Genomic DNA, 23,975 nt, shown 5'->3' on the forward strand with positions numbered 1-23,975 from the left:
GCTGTGCTTAAAGAGGCACAATGAAACACACAATCAGTTTGCTAACTCCAAATTTATGCTGAATTATATTCATTGCGTTAATAAAATTGTTTTAAAATAAGCATTTATTTTAACTACTTCTGTGTGTAAACTAGGCCTTTGGCAAATATCACCACAGGATACCTAATGAACAGATTGGGAATATGTTTTTGAACTGCATGTTTCATTGCAGACATCTTCAAATTCTAACATAAAAATTGAATCTGGGAGTATAAATAGGAAAACAAATTAGGTACAAGCCTTCTACAGCACAGGCAAAACCTGTTGTTCCTTTTTGCTGGTGTAGCCTGAAACCATTAGGATTAAACTGCTACTTTTGTCTCTCAGATAATACAAAAATCTGCTTATCCATGGAGATTGATTTCTTCATGCTCCTTGTACAGAAAAACGTGGAATTTTACTGTTTCTTGCAATCTTGTACTATACATGTTTCAAAGATGCACATCCAGTAAATAAAACAAACCTATTAGCCATTTCAGGGAATACAGGGTTATAAGCAATTGAAAAATCTGCAAATATATATATATGTACATACATATATTCAACTTATTTTGTGTGTGTGTGTATAATCTGCATATGTGTATGCACTGACTTGTCTAACAAAGAATTACCATAATACTATAAATATCTATAGCTTGCTAGCTAGCTACCTATGTAGTTCATAAATACCTGAGATGCAGGAGGCAAGGGGGCAAGGTCAGGCTCTTTTCAGCAGTGCGTGGCAATAGGACAAGGGGAAACAGTCACAAACTGGAGCATAGGAAGTTCTGCACAAACACGAGCAAGGACTTCTTCATAGTGAGGGTGACAGAGCACTGGATCAGACTGCCCAGGAGGGTTGTGGAGTCTCCTTCTCCGGAGATATTCAAGACCCACCTGGACACCTACCTGTGCAACCTGCTCTAGGGAGCCTGCTTTGGCAGAGTGGTTGGACTCAATGGTATCTAGAGGTCTCTTCCAGCCCTACAACTCTGTGATTCTGTAATACTGTGAATACTGTGGTAGTTAAAATTGGTTTGACATAGAGTCAGCATTTGTGGTTTACATTCATCTTTGTAATGCATAGTTATTTAAAACCTTTATCTAACTTGCTTAACAGGTGACCAGAAATGTGTTGCCTTCACAAGTACTTTTGCCCTTTTTAGGACCAAAAAAGGGCCTCGATTCATACTCTGCTTTTAGATTTGTCTTAACAGCATGTGTGGTCCAGTTTGTAGTTTAGATTGGAACAGAGTTCAAAACAGCAGAGGTCCAGTAAAACATTGTGCAATATTTCCATGTTTACTGTACTGGTTGCACTGGATAAATACCCTTGGTGATACTTACCATTTCATAAATAAATAACAATGTCCAGTGTTACAAGGATGCTACTTGATTTCCAAGTAAATATTATACATGGAAAAGGCAAATTAAAAAAGAAAAAGGAAAAAAAAAAAAAAGGAAAAGAAAAAAAGAAAAAGAAAAAGGAAAAGAAAAAGAAAAAGAAAAAGAAAAAGAAAAAGAAAAAGAAAAAGAAAAAGAAAAAGAAAAAGAAAAAGAAAAAGAAAAAGAAAAAGAAAAAGAAAAAGGAAAAGGAAAACGAGAAAGAGAAAAAGAAAAGGGAAAAGAAAAAGAAAGAGGAAAAAAGAAGAGCCACGGAATAAAAATATATATTTAAGACAAGTGTATGTATGCAGTTAACCCTTACAGCACTGCATTTGCAGGACCCAGGTCATTAATATCCCAGAATTACTAATTATATCTTGGCTCCAGCTTCTTCTAAACGACCCACACCACTTTCTGTTTCAGTGTCCTACAGTTCTATAATAAGAGAAGACAGTTGTCACTCCTTTTTATACTTTGCTCCCACAGCACAGATAGAAGTACAGTTTGTTTTTAATAGATCAGTTCACTCCAGTTCCACCTGTCCAGGTCTCCTTCCACTTCCCCTTATCTGCTGATTCTTCAGTACTTCTTCTATGACCAAGAAGATACGGTAGACCCATATGTGGTAGATCATATGTGGTAGACCCTCAGCATTTTTGGAAGAGCTGAGGCAGAGACTATACCTGTGCAAAACTTCAGTCCACGTGTGAGTTACATACTTAACTCATTGCAGTGTTTCACATCAAACTAGCTGTACACAATAGGTCAGAGAAGAAACTTTGCCCTTTCAGGAGTCAGAGGCAGTAACAGCTAGTTTAGGCATTCTAGCTAGTAAAAGCTAAAATGCCTAAAAGAACTGCCCAACAGCTGATTTTCTTTGTATTAAGTCTTCTCCATCACTATGGTCAGCACCAAGAAGCAGCAAAGATTAACATGCTGAGAATGGATATGACTGCAGAGCCAACCTAATAACTCTGCTTTTCCCCGGAGTAGCAGTATCCAGATATGCAGATATCCATCCTGCATACCTGACAGCTCATCTGGTGCAGTCTGCTGGCAGGCAACCTGGGATCACCTTCACACATGGTACACACCAGAGTGACCTTATAGTTGACCTTACACTACCCCCTCACAATCCTCTAATGATAATTCAGTAAAGTTTGCTCTCCCATTTGCTTCCAAACCATGCCTCATGACTTGCAGCACATAGAATCAAGCACCTTGCTTTGAACAAATCACACAGTCAATCTGCAGCAGATTGTGTGGAAAAAGAGTATGAAGTATACTACATCAAGGGCAGCCCCAAACTGAATGGTGAGTAAATGGATGTGACCAGCCTGTTCCAGAAAAGTGATCCTACAGCATTAATTACCAGCTACCAGCTACAGGCCTCATCAAATTGGGTGACTGTCAATAAGTACAACTATCTACTGTTGCCCTACATTGTTTTTTTTTCCTTTCTTTCTCTCCCCCTCCCTCTTCTTTCCTCCCTTTCTCTCCCTCTACCTCCCTATCCCCTCCCCTCCCTCTTTTCCTCTTTTAATTTCCTTTTTCTTTCACTTTCTTCATTTCTCTTTCGTGCTTTCTCCCCTCCTTCCTTCATTCTCTCCTTTCTTTTGTCCTTTAATAACTAAAGGGAGAGAAGGGATGATCACACTGGAAATACCTGCACATGATACTTCATGTTTTGGATAGAATTCACATCTAGTTCAGGCAACTAATTTTGGATGCTGACCTCTGCAACAACCCTGTATAGTCAATAACAAGCTACAATCTGTGAAATGTGGAGCAAAATCCTCATCCTGATGGCTTCATTTGCACTTTCTTCTCCACTGCAACAAAAACTTACCACAGCTGGGAATCTCTGTCTCAAGATTTTCCTTTTGTAACATTATGGAGTGTAGAAGTTACACTTCATGGGTCTCTGAGAGTACATAAACTACAGGAAATCAGCAGTATGCGCATGTCCATAGCCACTCATCTGCACAAGCTACTGTGAGTGACAACCTAGAGGGCCATTTCTAATGAATGAATGCAAGTGTATGACCAAGAATTCCACCTCCTGACATGATTCCCAAAGTAAAGCCGAGGGAATAACTGGCAGAGTTGAATAAGAGGCTACCTTTCACCAACAGGTAAAGAAGTCCCCTGACAGAACTGATAGAACCTAATTATTCAAGAGAAAAAGGTGCTCCCTCAATACAGATCTCCATCAGGCACATACTGAGACATTACCAGACGCACAAACAGAAATCTTCATCAGCTAATCAATTCACAAGATTCCTGAAAACATTTTTAATAGCTGTTGTAAATCTCTTCATGTGTAGAAAAGGCAACAAAATCCAAAATAAAAATGTCTCTAAAAATCTTTTAGAATCATGAAATCATAGAATTCTCAGAGCTGAAAAGGACTTTTAAAGGTCACATATTCCAAGTTCCGTGCAATGAACAGGGACATGCACAGCATCAGCATGTTGCCCAGGGTCTGATCCAGCCAGGTGCAGGACCTTGCACTTGGCCTTGCTGAACTTCATGAGGCTGGTACACGCTCACCTCTCAGGCCTGTCCGGGTCCATCTGAGTGATACCCCTTCTTTCTAGTGTGTCAACTGCCCACTCAGCTTGGCATCACCAGCAACTTGCTGAGGGTGCACTCAATCCCACTGTCCATGTCATCTCACAAAGACATTAAATGGCACCAGTTCCAGCACTGATCCCTGAGAAACACCACTCATCAGCAGTCCCCACTTGGACATCGAGCCACTGACCGCAACTCTCTGAGTGTGACCATCCAGCCAATTCCTTATCCAACGAGTCATCCATCCATCAAATCCAGTTTGGTGACCAAGATGCTACATGGGACAGTATCAAACTCTTTGAAGAAGTCCAGGTGGATAACATCAGTTTCTTTTCCTCTGTCCAGTGATGCTGCAACTCCATCCCTGTGTTTGTACAGCCATGGGAGAAACAAACCATGAAATCTGTCTTGCCAGGCCCTGCTTCCCTGCTAAAAATTCTCCTCATTGCTGTGATGTTGCAAAGGCTTCTTGGTCACCCAGCAAGTGGTGCTGGTGCCACCACTCAGCTGCTGCACCAACGCTGGTGCTGCTGGTGGCTTGACTGAGCTCCGGTCAGAGTGACAGAGAACAAGTTGCAGAAGGTGCAATGCTCAATACTCCTCCTCTTCTGCTTGCCCCTCCTGTTTGAGGGAAGCTTTGGCCATTCCGGATGCCCCTCCTGCTGTGGGATATGGATCCCCAGGGCATGGAGAAGCCAGACACAGGCATGGCAAGCCAGAACTACTACCACTCTATCCCCTGGACCAGCTTTGGTCTTCATTTGAGCACTTGGATCCTCTGGGATTCATGAAAGTGCTCCACAAGAACAGCACAGAGCTGGGTGGTGACTTACCTGTAGAGGAGTCAGGAGGTGCCACAGAGAGGAAAGCAATGGAGGTCAGGCAATCCAGATGGTGCCTGAGTTTCTCAGGAAGAGGCCCAGTCCAGCTGCAGAGATCTCAGGCCCCCAGGGCCCTTTTCATCACAGTCCCTGCCCTGTCATTTCCAGAAGAGGAGCCAGATACTCTCAGCTGTCCCAGGGACATGCTGCCAGAACTGCTCCTGCAAACGCTGCCAACTGAAGGCAAACCCTGCCTTCAGTTCGGACTCTGCTACCAGCAGGAGGATGTTTCCAGGAGGCAAGAGATGCCCAAACCATGTGAAGATGTGGAAGAAAACAGAGCCTCCTCTCTGCATACCAGTACAAGCCTAGCTCCAGAGCAGCTGTAAACTGAAGGGGATCTGGCCAGAAACACCATCACTGTGCATAGGGAGGGCACTGCTAGAAGACAGGAAAGGAGCTGGTAGCTATCCAACTCCAGAAAAAACAAGGCCAGAAGGAAACAGACCTCTAGGAATGCTCAATATTGCTGTATAGCAATATTCTATATTCTTCTAGAATAAATATGTTTGATTTTATTAGAACAAAAATATGCATTTGCTTTCTCTCATTCTCTTGTAGTATGAAAGAGGGTGATTCTAAAGTAATGACTTCTTTCCACCTAATTTTCTGGGAAAGAGTTCTCTTCTTTACATTATGGTGTCTGAGACAGTGAACTGTAGTCCAAAGGAGAGACATGCTCAGTAGTATTTCAAAATGTAGATAGTAAGTATGTAGCATTTCCACTGCAACTCACAATGCAAAATAGGTCAGATGAAGAATTTTTAACACTGCAAGAATGAAAAACTACAAGATGAGAAGATCCATTGGAAAGGGCTTGAGATAAAACAGGGGAAAAGACACCAGGCTTGAACAAAAATGAGCCACAACCAATAGGAGATTCCTTTTCTATCTGCCATAATGACCCTTACTGGTAGAAGACTTATTCTTTAATAGCTTGGACAATTACTATTAAGGAACAACACTGACTGTTTTACAGGAAAGAATGGCAAACTAAAACATATCCTATTCTAGAACTCAGAAAACAAACTGATCTTATTTTACTGTCCAGTCATGACATATTTTCCAAATGATGCTTTGTTAAAAAGAACGCCTTCCTGCAGACTCTTAAGGCTAATCTGAAAACCAAAAAGCTGAATTTGGCAGATCTGTTTCTATGGCCAGAAAACCTGCAGCCAAGAAGAGAGGCCAGGGATTTTTTTCCATTGGTTTAGATCCACAGAAGACAAGAATTCATTCCTCCAACAGAACACCATGCACCCCAAAGCCCCCAGGTACCAAACAGCACAAATGGGGACAGAATCCAAATGCTTATTGCATAAACAGCCAGACTTGTATTTCTTTAAACACTTTATGTTAACTTCTTTACAAAGGATATATATAAATGTATATAAACTAGACGTACAAGATAATACTCTAGATGGCTAAAGGTGTGACAAGTGGAGTGCCAGCTATTTTGCCGTAAAACTTTTTTCAGTTGTTTGAAAGGAAATATACATTCCAAGCTTCCAAGTCAGCATTTCCATTATTAATACCATTATGACTGTAGGAAATACGCCTTCCTTAGCTAAGGGGCATCTCAGCGTCGCTACCCGCACACAGATAGCTAAGCTCCGTACCGGGCCCACCCGACCGCCCGCGCAAGGTCCGCACTCCTGCAGCGGCGGCTGCACTCGGATGCGCCCCCTGCGGTCATCTTGTCCTCACCGGGACGCAGTGCTGCAGCGAAGGCTCCTCTGCTCCCCCTCCTGGAGCTCTGAAGTTCCGCTCCTGCGCTCCTCGCGAAGTTACGGCCCCGTGTGCTCCAAGAGGAGTAGGCGCTGCACGATGGATTTTGCAGATGGAGGCAGGAACTGCGGGGAGGCAGAGCACATCGCCTGGCTGTCCGGAGGGCAGCCCCACTGCGACAGACACAGCCGTTCCAACTCCTCCCTCCCCCGCCCCCACCCCGCTGGGGAAGATCGGAAGGCCCCCTGGTCCACACCAAAGGATCTTGCCCCGCAGTCTCGCCCCCGTACGCATGGAAGAAGCCTGCCCCCTATCTCCATGGGGCACAGCCCAGGCTGCTCTCTCCAGTCATCATGCTGCACTTGCTTAGCACTAGGAATCAAGGAATGCCTCCACCTTATCCACCTAGTCCTGCCTGGCAAAACAATGAGAGAGCAAACCCTGATAGCTGGCAACACGGACTTACTGCACTCTGCCTAAATTGCATCTGACATTATTAATCACGCAATTAAACAAGGATTAAAATTGAGGAAAAAAAAAAAAAAAAAAAAAAAAAAAGTTGGATGGCTGCTCTGAAGGCAGTTTTCACGGATTTGGGAGCAAGTCCATCGTTTGCACCAGAAAGGAAAAAGCCGTGTTGAGGAAGGAACGCTAGCAGCATAAAAGCGACCACAATGGAGTGGGCGCGTGTGCTTGCCGCTCAGCACATCCATCACACCGGCCACGGCCGCACCACGCCGTCTCCCACCTTCCATGCGCCTTCAGATATCGGTCCGTAGCGCTCGGATCCCCGAGTTTCTGGGAAACACATTTAGCCCTAATTTTTGTGACAGATGGAGTTGATAGTCTCAGGATGAAAAAAAAGCGCCAGTTTTGACAGGCAGCAGATTCCGCTGCCCCTGGCGGTCGGAGACGATCGTGCTCTGAAATTAAGGTAGCACAAACTTGAAAGGCAGAGGGTAAACGCGGCACTGTTTATTTTGTTTTGCTCTTCTCGTTGCACCTGGATGTGTGCACTGCCATGTCTAGTTCCTTAGAAGCAAATTAAAAGCATGGAGAGTACAACAGGTGGGCAGGGTGTTATTCTTTCAGTGAAAACTTCCTCATCCTCTTAGCTAACAGGTTTCAAACCAGCTTTTATTGGTGGGCAGACCTTCACAAAGTACCATAGAGCTACAGTGATCCTCGCAGCACTTCCGCTGGTCAGCATCCTAAGTCCACGCACAACCACCGCAGGCAATAAGCTGAGCTGGGTGCGTGTACCCTCGGTAGGGTGTATTAAGCGGCAGAGCTGAGGACGCAGCAAGCCGCAGTACTTACATGTTGCAGCACCCCGCTACCAGCACGTCGGCACGGAGCACGGACAAAGCCACTCTCCGGAGCCCCGAGCCCCCGCCTTGCCCCCACGTGAGCTGGAGGGAGAGGGGCCTCCGCTCCGTCCGGGGATGTGCCTTCACCCCGTGGCTGAACGGGGCCGCGCCGCCTTAACAGGAGGAGGGGCTCCTCGGGGGGGCTGTCATTCTCCTTAAGCCTTTCCTTTCAAGCTTTGAATGTGAGCTGCCCTCCAGCCCCCCTTTTCGCTTCCCTCACTCCAGCAGATCGTAAAGAGAGGAGGGAGGGGAAAAAAAAAAAAAAAAAAGGAAAAAAAAAAAAGTTTCAACAACAGGCTGGGCCAATGGCAAGTCGCAGAGCTGGAAAAGGGGGCCGAGCGAAGGGAGAAAAAAGTGGAGAAAAGGAGAAAGAGAGCGAGAAAGCGCAGGCTGGGGGATGTGTAAAAGAAGAAGAGTTGCTAATTTTTTTTTGTTTGTTTGCTTTTCCATGCATGCATAATGAGGCCTAATCAGAGCACGTTGCCGCTGCTCGGAAGGCACTTTTGTATTTAAAGCCTTGCAAAGAAAAAAAGATCCACAGACGGATCCGCAGAACAACTTGCAGGGCTTGTTGACAAGAGCAGCAGCATCAGTCTCCCAGAAAGAAAGAGACCTCGAAGCCTGCCTTCCTGCCTTCCCCGCGCTGCCTTCGCGCTAACTTGGAGAGACGTTTCTCCTCTCTGCTGCCCGAAGTGCGACCCGAGCCCAGGGGACCGAGCGGAGCCGGCACCGCCTGCGGGATCGGAACGGCTGGCATGTGCAGAGATGCTGCGAGCGGAGAGTTAAGAGCTCTCGAGAAGGCAGGGGCAGCAGCCGGGCATTTATTTTGTGCAAAAAAAAGAAAAAAAGAAAAGCGAAAGAGGCACGGAACCGCATGAGGACCGGGTCAGCACCATGAGTACTCCCGACGCCGCCTTCAGGTCCCCAAGCGCACTCCGAAGCCGCGCTCCTCCGCGTCCCGCTCTGCGCTGAGCTCCACGCCGCCGCGGAGCCGCCGAGCCGTACCAGACCGAGCCGGGAGCAGCGCCGGGGGGGAGCTCGGGGCGGCCCCGGGGCGACGCTTCGCACCGCGGCTCCGTCGCTTCCAGCAACAGGGGGGCCGCAGCCCGCGCGGATGGATTGATGCGAGGAGACCTCATGCGCACGGCCGGCGGGAGTTCTGCAAACTTTCCCAGCGGCGGCAGCTCCTTCTCTTCCTCCTCCTCCTCGCGCGGCTGCACCTCTCCCCCGCGAGCCCGCGGCAGCAGCAACCTCCGCCGCACGCGATGCCGGCCCGCCCGCCCGCCTGGCTGTGGCTGGCGGCGGCGCTGGGCGCCTTGTGGCCGCCCCGGAGCTCTCCGGTGCAGGGCCGGCGGCTGATCTGCTGGCAGGCGGTGCTGCAGTGTCAGGGGGAGCCCGAGTGCAGCTACGCTTACAACCAGTACGCCGAGGCGTGCGCCCCGGTGCTCCTGCAGCAGCAGCCGGCGGCGAGCGGCGGGGACGGGCCGGCGGCAGCCGCGGCCTCGGCCGCCTCCCGGCGGCGGTGCCCCAGCCACTGCATCGCGGCCCTCATCCAGCTCAACCACACCCGGCGCGGCCCGGCGCTGGAGGACTGCGACTGCGCTCAGGACGAGAACTGCCGCGCTACCAAGCGCGCCATCGAGCCCTGCCTGCCCCGCACCAGCAGCCCCGCGGCCGGCGGCGCGGGGGGCGGCGGGCCCGGCGGCGGCGCGGGGGGCGGCCCCGGCGTGATGGGCTGCACGGAGGCGCGACGGCGCTGCGACTGGGACAGCCGCTGCAGCCAGGCGCTCAACCGCTACATGGCCTACTGCGGAAAGCTGTTCAACGGGCTGCGCTGCACGCCCGAGTGCCGCGCCGTCATTGAGGACATGCTGGCCGTGCCCAAGGCCGTGCTGCTCAACGACTGCGTCTGCGACGGGCTGGAGCGGCCCATCTGCGAGTCGGTCAAGGAGAACATGGCCCGCCTCTGCTTCGGGGCCGACATGGGCAGCAACGGCGCAGGCAGCAGCGGAGGCTCGGACGGCGGCCTGGAGGAGTATTACGACGAGGACTACGAGGAGGAGCCGAGCCAGAAGGGGAGGGACGAGGCGGAGGACAATGCGGGCCCGGAGCCCGGCTTCCCCATGCAGACGGATGGTGCCGGCCGGGCCGCCAGCGCGGCCTGGGCGCTGCTGGCCTCCATCTTGCTGCTGCTGCTACCGCCGCTCTAGCCCCCCCCCCGGCCCCGGCCCCGGCTCGGCGGAGCTCCCTCGCTTCCAGACGAGCGGACAATTACTCCCGCCGTTATCCGGGCTTCTCCCCTGTGTGTCTGTCCCCGTGTGCACTATGCAATGCGTCCCGGCCGCCCGGCGCTGCGGCCCGCGGTGAGGTGAGGGGGAAGGACTGCGAGCCGGCTCCCCGCCGCCTCGGAGGGAGGGAGAGGAAGCGAGGGCACGGCCGTGTGTCTGTAGCGATTTGACATGAAGGTTTGGAAGAGGTGAGCTGCCCAAATTGCTGCCAAAGCTATTGCCCAGCAACTTGACTGTCACTCGGTACCGCTGTGCCCGGTACCGCGCTGCATCTGCCGCTCACTGAGCTTCGCCGGCCGGGTGAGGTTAGGTGGTTGGCAGCACTGCCTCTTGCACACGTCTCCCCCTAACGCAGCTGGCCGGCAGCCGCCTCTCCTAACCTAGCGGCACACAAAAATGATTCTTTTCAAAGAGAGTTGTTGGCTGTCGCAAACAATGCAACTTGTCTTCCAAAAGAGCTCTGCACTGCCATCTTCGAAAGACACTTTTTAAACTCAGAACGTGTATGTTCACATATCCTGAAACGCTATATTGCCTCTTGTCGTATCAGGGTGCTGACCTCTGGTAAATCTTTTATATAGAGATGTATTTAAAACTGGGATTTGTTACCAGTCGCTCTTCTTTGTTTATACAATTTTATAAATTGTATGCTTTTGGGGATAATTTATTTAAGAAAAAAAAAAATAATAAAAGTTTTAAATCCACATCCTATTTGCCAGGTAATCACATGCGCTATTCTTTTCTGGAAAGGTAAAGGCTTTGTTTTACATGTAAAGGGATACCAGCAGCGACGATTCACTGATGTATTCTCTAGAACACCGAATGTACAGTGTATTTTATAGATTTGGAGTTAACTTTCTTATTTGGAGAGACTTTATGAACATTGTAGAATTGTATGAACGCATTTCCAAGCTGCCTTAAACCTTAGTATTTTTTATAGAAGGCGTAACAAAGGCCTGTGTTTCAAATATGTATGGCTTTTTGTATTTTCTAAATGTTTAAATTAGTAAAGAAAGAGCTTTAAATAATGGATGTGGTGAAATTGTTTTCCAGGGACACTTGAACTCTCAGCACCCGAGGTTGGAAGGGGGGTTGGGGGGGGTGGGAGTCAACCGCAGAACAACAAACCAAAAACAACCAACAAGCAAAAATCTCTGCCTGCCTGTAATACTTTACATAGATGTAAATTACTGCTATTCTTACGTTAATGAATAATTACATGCAAGAAGTAAATACGGCTTTGAAAATACTACTTTAGAAGAGTGGTTGATTTTTATAATGCGTTGGCATGGCAACGTGCCGGTGCCAGAAGATAGTGAAGCGATTCAGGGACGCTGCCCCTGTATGTGTGTAGAATTGCTTGTGCACTGTGCTTTCTTCTTGAAGTGGAGGCATGTTGTTCCACTGACGCCCTTAGAAATACTCCTTGCCACGCGAACAAGGAAACGGTGAGAAAAGCAGAGGCTTCGTGCAGGCTGTGGTGTGTTCATCCAGGAGGTTGCTGCAAAATGCACAGGAGTTATCATTCAGCCTGTCCTGTCCCACAATGGATAACACAAAAGTAAACAAACTGAGGGGATCAGCAATTACCAGATCTTGTAATACCATTCTGAGGAATTGCTTTGCGCTGTGCTGAAGCCTGGTTTGCTGCCAGAGCTACTGATCTCCACTCAAAACGCCCTTAGATAAATAATTACACTCTTAAGCTGTGTTGAGTGCTGATACACTTGACCTTGTAAATAGAAATGTTTGCAGTAGGAATAAACTCCAGCATTGGAAAATCTTTTAAACATTAACACAAAAGACAAAGCTCAGTCCTCTAGGGATTTGAGTTTGGACTGTGTCAAGCCAGGCACACACACACACACACACACACACACACAAGTGGGAAAAAAAAAAAAAAAAAAAAAAAAAAAAGGTTTATTTATCTTTTATTCATGGTGTTTATTTAAAGCTTTTCGTTTTAAATGCAGTGATATGAGGGCAAGTCAGAAGTTTAAAAGCTACCACAAATAAACTTTGACTGAGGGGGCAACAGATTAGCGAGATAGTGTCTTTTTCATCTTACCAGATCTTGACAGAGGGCAAATCCACATCTGTCTGTTGTATAAATCAACAAAATTAGAAATCCTCGCTCCTGGATTAGTTGTTTCAGTGACAGATTATTTCATTATTTCTTTGGGATGTGAATTTGGTTAAGGTTGCCCAGAGATAAACACATACACACACAGGCACACGTGCACATACAAACCAACCCACAAAGAGTCATGATTCCAAACAAGCATGTGAGTATGCTGTGTGGCTGTGATCTGAAGTTTGTTGAATGGTTGAGTAAACTTGTTGTTAAAACAAAGCTGGAAATGTTGTTTCCTCAAGAGAACGGAGCATCTGGGTAAGACTTGTGAATAGCATCAGCTTTCGTTGCAAAACACTGACTGGGTCTGCAGTTCTGCAGAGATGATCCTAAGTATTTTCTCCAGTTCTTCAGGACATGCTCAGAAAGACATTTTCACTTTGCCAACATTTTGTGTCAACAAGGACTATTTAAGTCGCTGCTGATGAAAAATTAAGTCCCACCTAAAAAGCCTCTATTTGTCTTCAGCAAGGAGTGAAGACATTTGTGCTAGAAAAGAACCAATAATTGAAGTCTACAATAAATTCAAGCCTGAGCTCCTGTCAAAATCATCTGCCTGGAATAAATCAACGCTGAGCAGCACCAGGGAGGGAGGACTCATCTATATCCTTCCTTCCCCACAGAAAGGGAATTGCTTTAATTTAAATAATTGCACAATAAATGCTATTGAACTAATTTTGTCCCACAAGTGCCTTCTCACAAGGAGATAGATAACTGTCTGGGATTTGTCATGTTGTCAGAGTAAGCACAGTTTCCAGGAAGAATGGCTGAACGTGTTGGTATGTGTCCCAGCCTGCAAAGCCTGTGCAGATGTTGATGTCCATCAAATTAGTATTTCTTCTGCTTGATTTTGAGACAAATGGAAATTCTTGAAATGTCAAGGGATGTAGTAAGGACAGTTTTAAATGAAGAAAAGACCTCACATTCCCTGATAGAGGGAGATTTTCCACAGGAAAAGAAGTTCTGGTTTACATGGATGTTTGAAAGTGCTCTTTGCCAACGTCCTGTCCAGCCAGTCTCTTCTGAGGGTAGAAGGAACTCTCTACCATTCCATGTAAAATAATCCAGTAGGTTCTGCTCCCTTTTCATTCCCACTTACCAGATTTGAATTCTTGGTGACAGTTTATTTGTCTTTGGAGGCACTTCAGTGACAAATGTTTAAGGGAGTGTGGGACAATGGTGGAGAACAAGGAGGCAGTTCATTGAACTGACAGTGACCATACAGTAAATAGAGGGAGATTCAAGCTTCACTGATCACCCAAGCACACAGCAAAGCTTTTGTATGCAATCACAATGGACATAACATAAGGTCTCTGTTTATTTTTAACGATATACATTGATATATATACAGACAGACATTCGTAACTTTGAAAATTGTTATGAAACAAATCCTTACAACGAGGGAAAGGAAGGACCTGATTTGGCCATTCTTTTACTGTCTAATTGGAAAGACTGATGGATTTTAGTTGCAGTCTCCTCTCCATTCCTTGTAAGACTGGTCAGTGTACCAGATCTTTCACTGCCAGCATGCATCTATAATAAATATCATGGCAAGGATGCAAAAGTGACCGCAGACAACTTTGTAGTTCCATTTCGGTGTGTTAGAAAACCATTCAGAATTTAATGAATACTTGCTTTTTGTTTTGTTTTTCTTTTTTTGTTTGTTTGTTTTTCTTTTTTCTTTTTCTTTTTCTTTTTTTTTTTTTTTTTTGTATTGTTTTTTAATTGTTGTTTCAAGTTTACTAGGAGAGATGAGAGCAACACCAGAATACACGTGGTGCAAGTAGAGACAGTAGTGGGACGCGAAATTGTCTCCAGCTGAGTCATGGAAAACACAGCTTGAGGGGCTGAGTTGCATTGTATTTTCAGTGTCACTAAAACAAATTCAGACTTTCAATTGATTTTGTTCCTGTCCTCAGTAATAATGCAACACACTGCTACGCTGCCTGTGATAACTCACTGCAAGTCTTCAGGAGAGGTAGGCAGTCTTGCAGAATAAAACATTTTCAGCTGGGAAGAGCAGTGTTTCTATGTGAGATTTCGAGTTTGTGATACAGATTGGTAAACAGTAAAGTCGAAAGTTACTGTATTTTACTTGGGGCACTGGCTGTGGTAGACAGTTGAAAAGGCTCACACTGACTGTCTGAATGACATAAGTAATGTGCTATTAGCATAAATACTTTCTAAGACATCCATTTAATCAATTTCTTAAATAACAGAATGATCTACTACAAAATAGTGGACTGTATACACTATATTTTGGCACAAAGATGGTCATTCTCCCACTAGTAACCAGGGGCTCTAAATAAATGATTTCAACAATGTTTTATTAAAGGAGGACAAGAGCCCTCGAGCTGCATTAATCGCGGAGAAGTCGAGTGGCACTTTTGTTATGGAAATGTTAAACACATAATAGTTCAGGCAAACAATGTGGAGCCACTTCATTCTCTCAGCCATGCTGACACCTCTTAAAGAGGAACTGCAGGGAAGGATGTGGGAAAGATTTGCTTTCTGAGGAAGCTTTCAGCTAATATTTTGGATATTTACCTCCAAAACGCAGGCAGTGCAAATGTAACTGAAGGGCATAAAAATATAACAATAAAGGGGGATGATTTATGCAGCTACCACCAGTAATCACCATTTGGTACCCAAATTCAACACAGCCATTGACAGAAAAACCTTTTTTAAAAATTCTTTTCATGAATTTATTATAAGCTAAGTGGATATTAATGTGAAGGGTCTATGTTCATGAAGAGAAATTCTTTTGAACACAAGGTAGCATAGTTCTAATATTATTCCTTGGACAGGAAAGGGAAAGGTGAACAACTTGGATTTATCCTGGGAGAAAAGATGAACTGAGGTTTAGCAGGGTGGGGCAGAAGGTGATTTGTGGGATGTAGGCAATCCAGAAATGCATTAATAAAATGGTGTGCAGTGAAAACATTGCTGTGTAAAGGGAGGTTAATTTTTAAAAGTGGTTATTTCAAACATGTTGGAGGAAGAAAGGCATAAGCATTGTGTAGAGGTTTGTAGAAGAAAGAAATAGCGTCCTTAGTAGCAAAGAAAATAAACTACAAAAAATTACCAAGAAGTTAGCTGAGACAGACTGAAAATATCAGAAAAGATTAGAAGTGATAATTATTTAAAACTTAAGCTGATCAGCTTAAACAATTTTGGCAGAGCCTTCAAGGAAGATGAATGTGGTAGGAAGGTAAGTATTCAGCTTTGGAGAGAATATTTTTTCTTTCTTCAAAAGTCAGAGAGGTAATTTACCATCCTATCCTTGGTGCTTCACCTGGAACAAGTTTTCAGACAATGCCTCCCTCAAGTTCAAGAACATGGAGAAACTGATAAGGAGTGAGACTAGCAGGATGTCTAGAATTTGTGATCAGTGAGGAAAGTATGAGACAAGAAGAGGTTACTGCTAATCAATAGCTATTAAAACTGGGGTTACATAGGCTACAGGACCAGACTTCAATTTGACAGTGTTAGATGGTATGACAAAGTGCATGCATAAATTGTGGCTGGTTGGTTTGGAGTGAGCATCAGCAAGAACTATGCCAGGTGAGGTAGTACACCATTTTGATAGGATTCCCAAAGAAGCTCTGAAACCCTTTAGAGGTTTTCAAGACTTGACTAGATAGCCCCAGCTTATTTTCATTTAGTGTTGGCTGTAATACAGCTTCTAGCAGAAGGTGGGATTGGAGGGTATCCAGAGGTCCCACCAATATAATTTCCTGTAATTCTGATTTTAATGTTTGCATGACAGTAAGAAACCAATACTTTTTGTTGTTGTCGTTGTTGTTGTTGTTGTTTTTTAATCAGGTCTACATCAGGAATACATATGGCACACTTCAGTGGAGATGGTGATGCAGGAAGGTTGCAGAGAAGAGGCAGTGGTTATTCATGTCTGCTAGCCCAGACTGGGTAGAAAACAGTTGGCAAGGAATCAAAGGAACTTTAGGAGAGTAGAGAGCAAAGCATACCATATAGTCCATAACCTGAAGACAAGACATATAAGAAATAGAGAAATGTAAGGGAATATAATGAGGAAGAGGGAAGGTGTCTGTCTGTTGATAGCTTTTATGAACTGAAAAATGAATAGACTGACTGAAAATGTAAGGGAGTGGGGTAAGAAGATAGTTTGGAAGAACATGAAAGTACAGGAAGGACTTTCTGTGAGAAGTACTTGTATATAAACCTATCTTTGGTAAAGCAACTGATGCAGTAACTTGATGCCTCAACACCATAGAAACACTAAATAATCATAGAATCACAGATCTCAGAGATCATCTAGTTCCAGTCTCCCCGGCCTTAAACACCTCCAGGGATGAAACATCCACAGCTTCTCTGGGCATCCTGTCTAAGCCCATTATTATCCTCACAGTGAAAAATTTCTCCCTGACATCCAACCTAAATCTCCCCTCTTTTAGTTTAAAACTATTTATCTTTGTTCTATCACCATCAGACTATGTAAAAAGTCGCTTTCCCTCCTGTTAATAAAGCTACCTGAAAGTACTGGAAGGCTAAAATGAACCTTCTCTTCTCCATGCTGAAGGTATCCAGCACACTCAGCCTGTCTTCATAGGAGAGGTATTTTGATCATTGTTGGGCCCACTCCAAAGGCTCCACAATTAGATCTTCGCACTTGCATGAATGCCGATATATAAATACCAACAGTGCTGACACTGTACTTTTAACGTAGGGCTGTCTGAGCTATTACAGTGCTCTGCACAGTCACAGAACACATGTTCACATGGAAATAAAGCTTGTTAGATATTCCTTCTAAACAAAAATCGAATCCCACGAGTTTATAGATATAGATATAGTATATCACAAATTCAATTACCTACTATTTCAGTCACCTTCTACTACTCCCTCCAGGGAGAGCGGCCTTTCGGTATGTAAAGGGGGCTAATAAGAAGGAAGAGGACAGAATATTAAGCAAGGTCTGAGATGATAAGACAAGGGGAAATGGTTTCAAACTAAAGGAGAAAAGATTTAGACTGGATATAAGGAAGAGGTTTTTTACAGTAAATAAAGATGAGGCACTGAAACAGGTTACCTCTAGGCAAGTTGGTGGATGCCCCATCCTTGGACACATTTGAGCTGAGGCTGGACCAGGCTCTGAGCAACATGATCCAGCTGTGGGTGTCCCTGTTCACTGCAAGGGAGTTGGACTAGATGACGCTTATGAGTACTTTCCAACTCAAACAGTTCTATAATTCTATGATTCATGGCCTGAATATATTTGGCTTACAATATTTTTCATTTTTAAAAAGTTGAGAGGTTGGATAGTTTAAATAAAACAAATATAAATGCCAGAATTTACAATTTCTCATTAGCAATGGCAATATGACTTCTTTTAATTCGACCAGTGGTGACAGTTGATAATTTGAAATTGATATTTCAGATATGTTCTTTACAGAATCTTAGAATCACAGAATTTCTCAGAGTGAAAAAGACCTTAGAGATCATTAAGTCCAACTGTAACCCAACTATACTACCCTAACTCTAACAACCCCCTAGTTGTAGCATGATGGCATTAAACATGAAGACTTCTATGCTAGCATACCTACCTTCTGAAATCTTATTGCATTTCAACACAAATCAGCAAATCACAAATGGTTGCTGGAGTGCTAATGGAAAAGAGTACAAAGAGAATAATTAACTTGGTAGTGGGAATCTCCTTGTTATCTCTTTCAAAATGTAATTCTAAACTTGCTGAAACATTTTAATATCATGTAAATGTGAATTATAGCAGGAAGTGAAACAGGAGTCCATAGAAACTCTTATTCTATTGTATTTTTGTTCATACTAGTGTATTCAGGACAATAACATATGTTTGCAAATTAGTTTTAAGATAAAGGATATTGGGAAGACATACATAATAGAAAAAATGATAGAATCAAAGAATCATAGAGACATAGAATGTCTTGAGCTGCAAGTGACAGTGAAGTCCATGTAGTTCCAACCTCTCTGCCATAGGCAGGTTTGCCACCCAGGCAACCCATGGCCCCACCCAACCAGGCCTTGAACACCTCCAGAGATGGAACATCCACAAACTCTCGGGGCAGCCTGGTGCCTCACCACTCTCTAAGTATCATAGAATAAATCATAAAATAGTAGAATGTCCTGGGTTGAAAAGGACCATAATGACCATCTAGTTTCAACCCCCCCTGCTATGTGCAGGGTTGCCAACCACTAGACCAGGCTGCCCAGAGCCACATCCAGCCTGGCCTTGAATGAATCCAGGGATGGGGCATCCACGACCTCTCTGGGTTCCCTCAACCCATCAAATGAGAGATGAGAGATGCTCCAGCCCTCTTTGTGTCCCTCCAAGTTTCATGGTCCCCCTCTGGACCTGCTCCAACAGCTCCACATCCTGGGACCCCTCAGGCCTGGATGCAGTACTCCAGGTAAGGCCTCATGAGAGGCAGAGAAGAGGGAGACAATTGCCTCCCTCTGCCTACTGACCAGCCCTCTTTTGATTCAGCCCAGGATACAGATGTCCTTCCAGGTTGCAGGCAGTCACTGCTGGCTTGTGTCAAGATTTTCATCCATAGGAACCCCTAAAATAGAATACAATAGAATAGAACAGAATAGATTGAATTACACCACTGCATGGCACCTACAAAGATCATTAACTCCAGCTGCCTGACCATTCAGGGCCAACAAAAAGTTAAAGAATACTATTGAGGACATTGTCCAAATGCCTCTTGAACACTGACAGATACAGGGCACCAACATTCTCTCTAGGAAGCCAGTTCTAGTGTCTGACCACTACTATTGTGCAGAAATTTTTCCTAGCCTCCAGCCTGATCCTCCCTCAGCACAACTTTGTGTTGTTCTCATGAATCCTCTCATTGGTGAACAGGGAACAGAGCCTGGCATCTTCCTTTTCTTCACCTTCTTAGGGGTATGCAGAGAGCAGTGAGGTTGCCTCTTAGTCTCTTATCTTCCAGACTGGACAATGTGCTCAGCCTCACAGGGCATGTCTCCCAGACCTGCTACCAATTGTGTTGCCTAACTCTGGATGCTTGTAAGATTTTATATTGTGGAGCCAAATACTGCAAGCGATATGTCTTGGTTAAGTCCATTTCAGAATTTGAGGCCATGGAAGAGTATGAAACAGGAATGTACAAAGAGACAGCAGGATGCTTGTGATAAAAGCTTGTGCAGAACATCTCTCTTTTTTATGACACAGTGTTTTACTTGAATAGTTCTAAATGCTTGGCTTCTATTACGGGTAGTCTGAGTTTGTGTTCTATAATTGATATCAGTATTTAGCCTATGGGGTATTTTTTCTACACTTAGAAGCACTTGATATGTATCATTGAAGATGACCCTATCTTTTGTGAATCAACAATCTCAATGGTGATCAATAGAACTAATGCTTGGGCTTGGGCCACTGTAGCTTAATCTGTTGAACATGAACTGATTGAAATAAGTAAATTTCAGTGTCCGAATGTGTTGAAGAACTTGTTACTACTAGGCAAAAGCAATTGTTCTAATAGATAGAACATGTTTGGAAAAGGAGCAAATAAGAAAGATACGGAAATCTGAGAGACTGTGAAACCTTTTCCAATTGGGTCTGTACAAACTTTATGTGGTTTCATTTTTCAGCAATTTTAGGCTAAAGTTTAGATTACATGCATGGATTGAATGCAGTCCCTCTCACTATGTTCAGAAATAGTTATGACTTTTTTTAGAACTTACTGGGAAAACTTTGGTCATAATATTGTTTGGTTTGCCCAGATTTATGGAGTAAGGGAACAAAAGATCTGTGACTACCAAGTATGTCTTCTGTATGAAGAAGTATTCTGTCTTGCAAACTGTATGCACAAACTAGCTATCTCTCTCTGGTCTTCATGGGAGCAAAGCTGATTTTCCCAAATGCTTTCATAGAGAATATTTGCTAAATTCATCAGAATAAATGAAAGCATGGAGCAGTGATGCTCTTTCAGCACAGCTTTGAAGATGGTCTCGTGTCATGGTCCCATGGTCTCAGTGCTATGATGTGAAAATCAAGGCAGACAGCTGTATTTCTCTAGCCCTGACTCATCATATATCCTTCCTTTGCCCTGGGGAGAGCTGTGGCAGAAACTAGAAAATCTCCAGCTGATCCTAACTGTGGCCTTGACTCTGCCCAAATCATGCCCTCACGCCACAGTGGAAAAACTGATTTACACTGCAGCTGCTTCCACTTGTCTCCTGGGAAGCTACATCCGTTGGGCACTGCTGTTTGGAAATGTGTTCCAGCCCTTATCCCACTTGTCCTGTTGCTCTTCTACACAAGGAATTGAAGGCAAGGTATAGAAGGCTGGCTAAACTATCTAAGCTAAGTCTGGACAATCTTCTGCATTGGGGCAGTTGTAAATCTTGTCTGTTGCCAAAATGGGCTGGGACTCACACTCTCTTTACCATAAGGACTTCCAGAAAAACCTGAGAATAGCTACTGTATGTCAGATACAGCCTTTAGCTTCTGAAATGAAATAAATACTACCTTGGCTGATGGTTGTCTACAGGAATCCTTTCTTTCTTTAGCTTCTGTCCATATGGAATAATTTTGTGATCATTCAGGGGGCAAGCTTTACAGCAAAACAGTTCTGTGAATAATTAGTGCTGCTTTATATTTTTCATTCTTCTTTTTTTGGAGGAATAATGTGAGGAAGAAATAAAAAGATATTCAGAATTATAACTAAAATTTTGAGAAAATAACATTAAATCTTTTTCCTGATTCCTTGGTTCCCAATGATCATAACAAATTAAATGAAAACATAAGTTCATTTGGGAAATGTATCCCTGTTCATAACTTTCACAAGTTTCAACATTTAGGTTATCAGGAGTGCATAAATGTAGACAAAATTGCAATGAGTTTATCAAGAATTTTGGTTAGAATGAAAAGGAGGAGCATGAAGAATCTTGGCCAGAATAAAAGTGAAGCGCATGAAAACAGTGTTTACTGCAATATTATGATATAAAGCATTTATATTGGGAGATAGCAGATATCTGGGCAACAAAGACAATTTAATATACACTGGAGAGGGAAAAAAGCAGCAACATAATTTCAGATGTGTTATACTAAAAATGCCATGAGTTGAATATGTGATTTCAAAACTTATTTATTCTTTAACACAGCAGAGGTTTTATTATAAAATATATTTCCTTTTTCTGAAGTTCCTTGAGTAATTCTGAGAATATACATACCTTCAAAGAAAAGCATTTAATATCACACCAGAGCTGAGGCTTTAAACATAAGAACCTTCAGGAAATTTTTATCTAGGTGAGTGATTTTTTAGAAAAATAGTTTTCTTTAAGTAACTATTTATGTTCAACTGTAGCTAAATACTGTGGAGAACAGGGGACAAAAAGTGATGAACAGTATAATATGCTGACCAGGCTTGCTTTTCTCCTAAGACCTCTATTCTTTCATTTGTTTCAGATTTGCTTAAGAAAAAGAATGTGAAAGACACGGTTTCAGAAACACACTGCCACTTTAAGAGGATACAACATGCCTATTAATAATTGTATTACTCCTCTATTATTGTTAAGAATAATGAAGGAATGGGAGCTTTGGCCCCCAAGCTGAATTTATCCTGAAATGTTTTCAATTAACTCTTGGCACCGGCAGGAAAGCATCAAACCTTTCCCATGCTGAAATATGGAAAATCTGCAGGGAACATCCCAGCAGGAGTGGAATTTCATTAAAACAAGCACATCATAATTCAACAACTTCTGCACCCTCTTTAAACCTTACTATTGATAAGGAGTTTGAGATGATTTTTATGGATTTGCAAGAAAAAATAATTTCATAAGATGTTCTCAAAGAGTTTGTTTTGGCTGAGACTTTTGAGTTATTATCTGTTCCCCAATGAAAAAATACTAAGACATTTAGCAAAACTTTGACTAGTAGTTAAGAGGCAGAACCTTGAGAAGTTTCTTTAAGAAGAGATTTTAAGAAAAAATTTGTCTTCTAGACTGCCACTTTCTGTTATCTCATTAAGGAAATGATGCCTCAACTATTTTCCCAGATCTTTAAATAAATGTGTTATAATGCTATTAAAACCTCCACTTTTGAAGAGCTAAATGTGGAGGATAAAATACACTGGGGAGCTAACTATGCATCCAGATACGTAATATGATACAAAGGATGTATTAGAAATATAATAAAAATATCCAATGTGTAAAATATACCAGAAGATTTAATAATAGAATATTACACTGACATGTGCATTGATTTAATAAAGTGCATATTGCTTTGCTCAGACACAGGTAGTCTTGAACAGTCTGGCTGTGCTCCATGTAATTAAAATTTACATATGGGATGCAAGAAGTAGATATTTTTAAATGAGATGGATTCTTAGAGCTTGTTTGTTGTAAAGTGCTTATTATTTTATCTTGACTGAACTCTCCATTCCCTGAAAGATCATTTTTCAATTCAGAATATAAATAGGATAAAGAGACACCACTTGCTATTGTTCACAAAACACTTCATATTTATTAACCTTTATTATAATAAAGCATTTATGTCTAATCCCCACAAAAGTCTCAGGCTGCACTTAAATTGCAAGGCCAAGTATCTATACTGGTATTGGCCTCCCTGTTTTGAAGTAGTTTTGAGAATTTACAGCAATCTGTCGTCACTAACTATTCTATGTTCAAAAGCTCAACTTCTCTGGGATTATCCCAAGCTCATCACGAGATGGAAAGTCATACAGATCTAGGAGTGCAAGCTTCTGAGGCTATTACCTCACAGAGAAGCAGAAAAAGGAGATGGCTGACACAGGGGAGGCTGATGATGACAGAGGCAACTTTTTCCTATCCCTATTCTAGTGCTTGAATAAAGCCCCACACTAAGCATCTGCAGTGCTAGTGTGGTTACCCAGACAGCTTGATTACCCAGCCTTTTCCTCCATTAGTCTGGAGAGGTGCACATAACATCACACTAACATTTCCCAGAATAACAACAGATTTATGGAATTAGATGGTACCCCTTAGCCAACTTGTACTGTGGCAGCCCTCTCCAGTTATGCAGGGACAGGAAAAGTCATATAGCTGAATCAACTCAACTGATTAAATCCACACTGTCACAATTTTACAGTGTCTTTCATTCAACAGGAACAGGAGGACTTCATTTCACGAACACATTTATTTACTTTCAGAATACCAGCAAAGATTTTCTCTGAAATGTTTCTGAGAACTTTGTAAATTACAGATTTCTATAATTTTAAATAATAGGATTAACGAAGAAACAGAGTAATCTTCACAGGAATACTGACAGTTGTTTTCTGCCTTCAGTTTATGAAGTTACATCTATAAAGGTGATCCTTTTCCTTGGTGGGATTTTTTCTCAAGACCCCACTTTTGTAATGGAATAGTTAGTGAAACTGTGAGTAACTGAATAGTTAGTCACCAGTGAGAAGAGACCAACCCCACTCTCACTGCAATCACCGTTCAGGTATTTGAAGAGATCAATAAGGTCTCCCCTCAGCCTCCTCTTCCCCAGACTAAACAGCCCCAGGTTCTTCAGTCGCTTCTCATAGGGCATATACTCCAAGCCCTTCACCGGCCTTGTTCCCCATTTTTGGAC

General features: G+C 43.5%; 1 protein-coding gene across 1 annotated transcript; it reads left to right on the forward strand.

The window, feature by feature from the left end:
* Positions 1–8,298: 8,298 nt before the first annotated feature.
* On the forward strand, positions 8,299–11,497 carry GAS1 (growth arrest specific 1). The gene has a single exon (XM_072359468.1). It carries the CDS (start codon positions 9,226–9,228, stop codon positions 10,168–10,170), a length of 945 nt encoding a protein of 314 aa, XP_072215569.1. The 5' UTR covers positions 8,299–9,225; the 3' UTR covers positions 10,171–11,497.
* The last annotated feature ends 12,478 nt before the right edge of the window (positions 11,498–23,975 follow it).

The sequence above is a fragment of the Excalfactoria chinensis genome, chromosome Z, assembly GCF_039878825.1.
Source record: "Excalfactoria chinensis isolate bCotChi1 chromosome Z, bCotChi1.hap2, whole genome shotgun sequence".
NCBI classification, from domain to species: Eukaryota; Metazoa; Chordata; class Aves; order Galliformes; family Phasianidae; genus Excalfactoria; species Excalfactoria chinensis.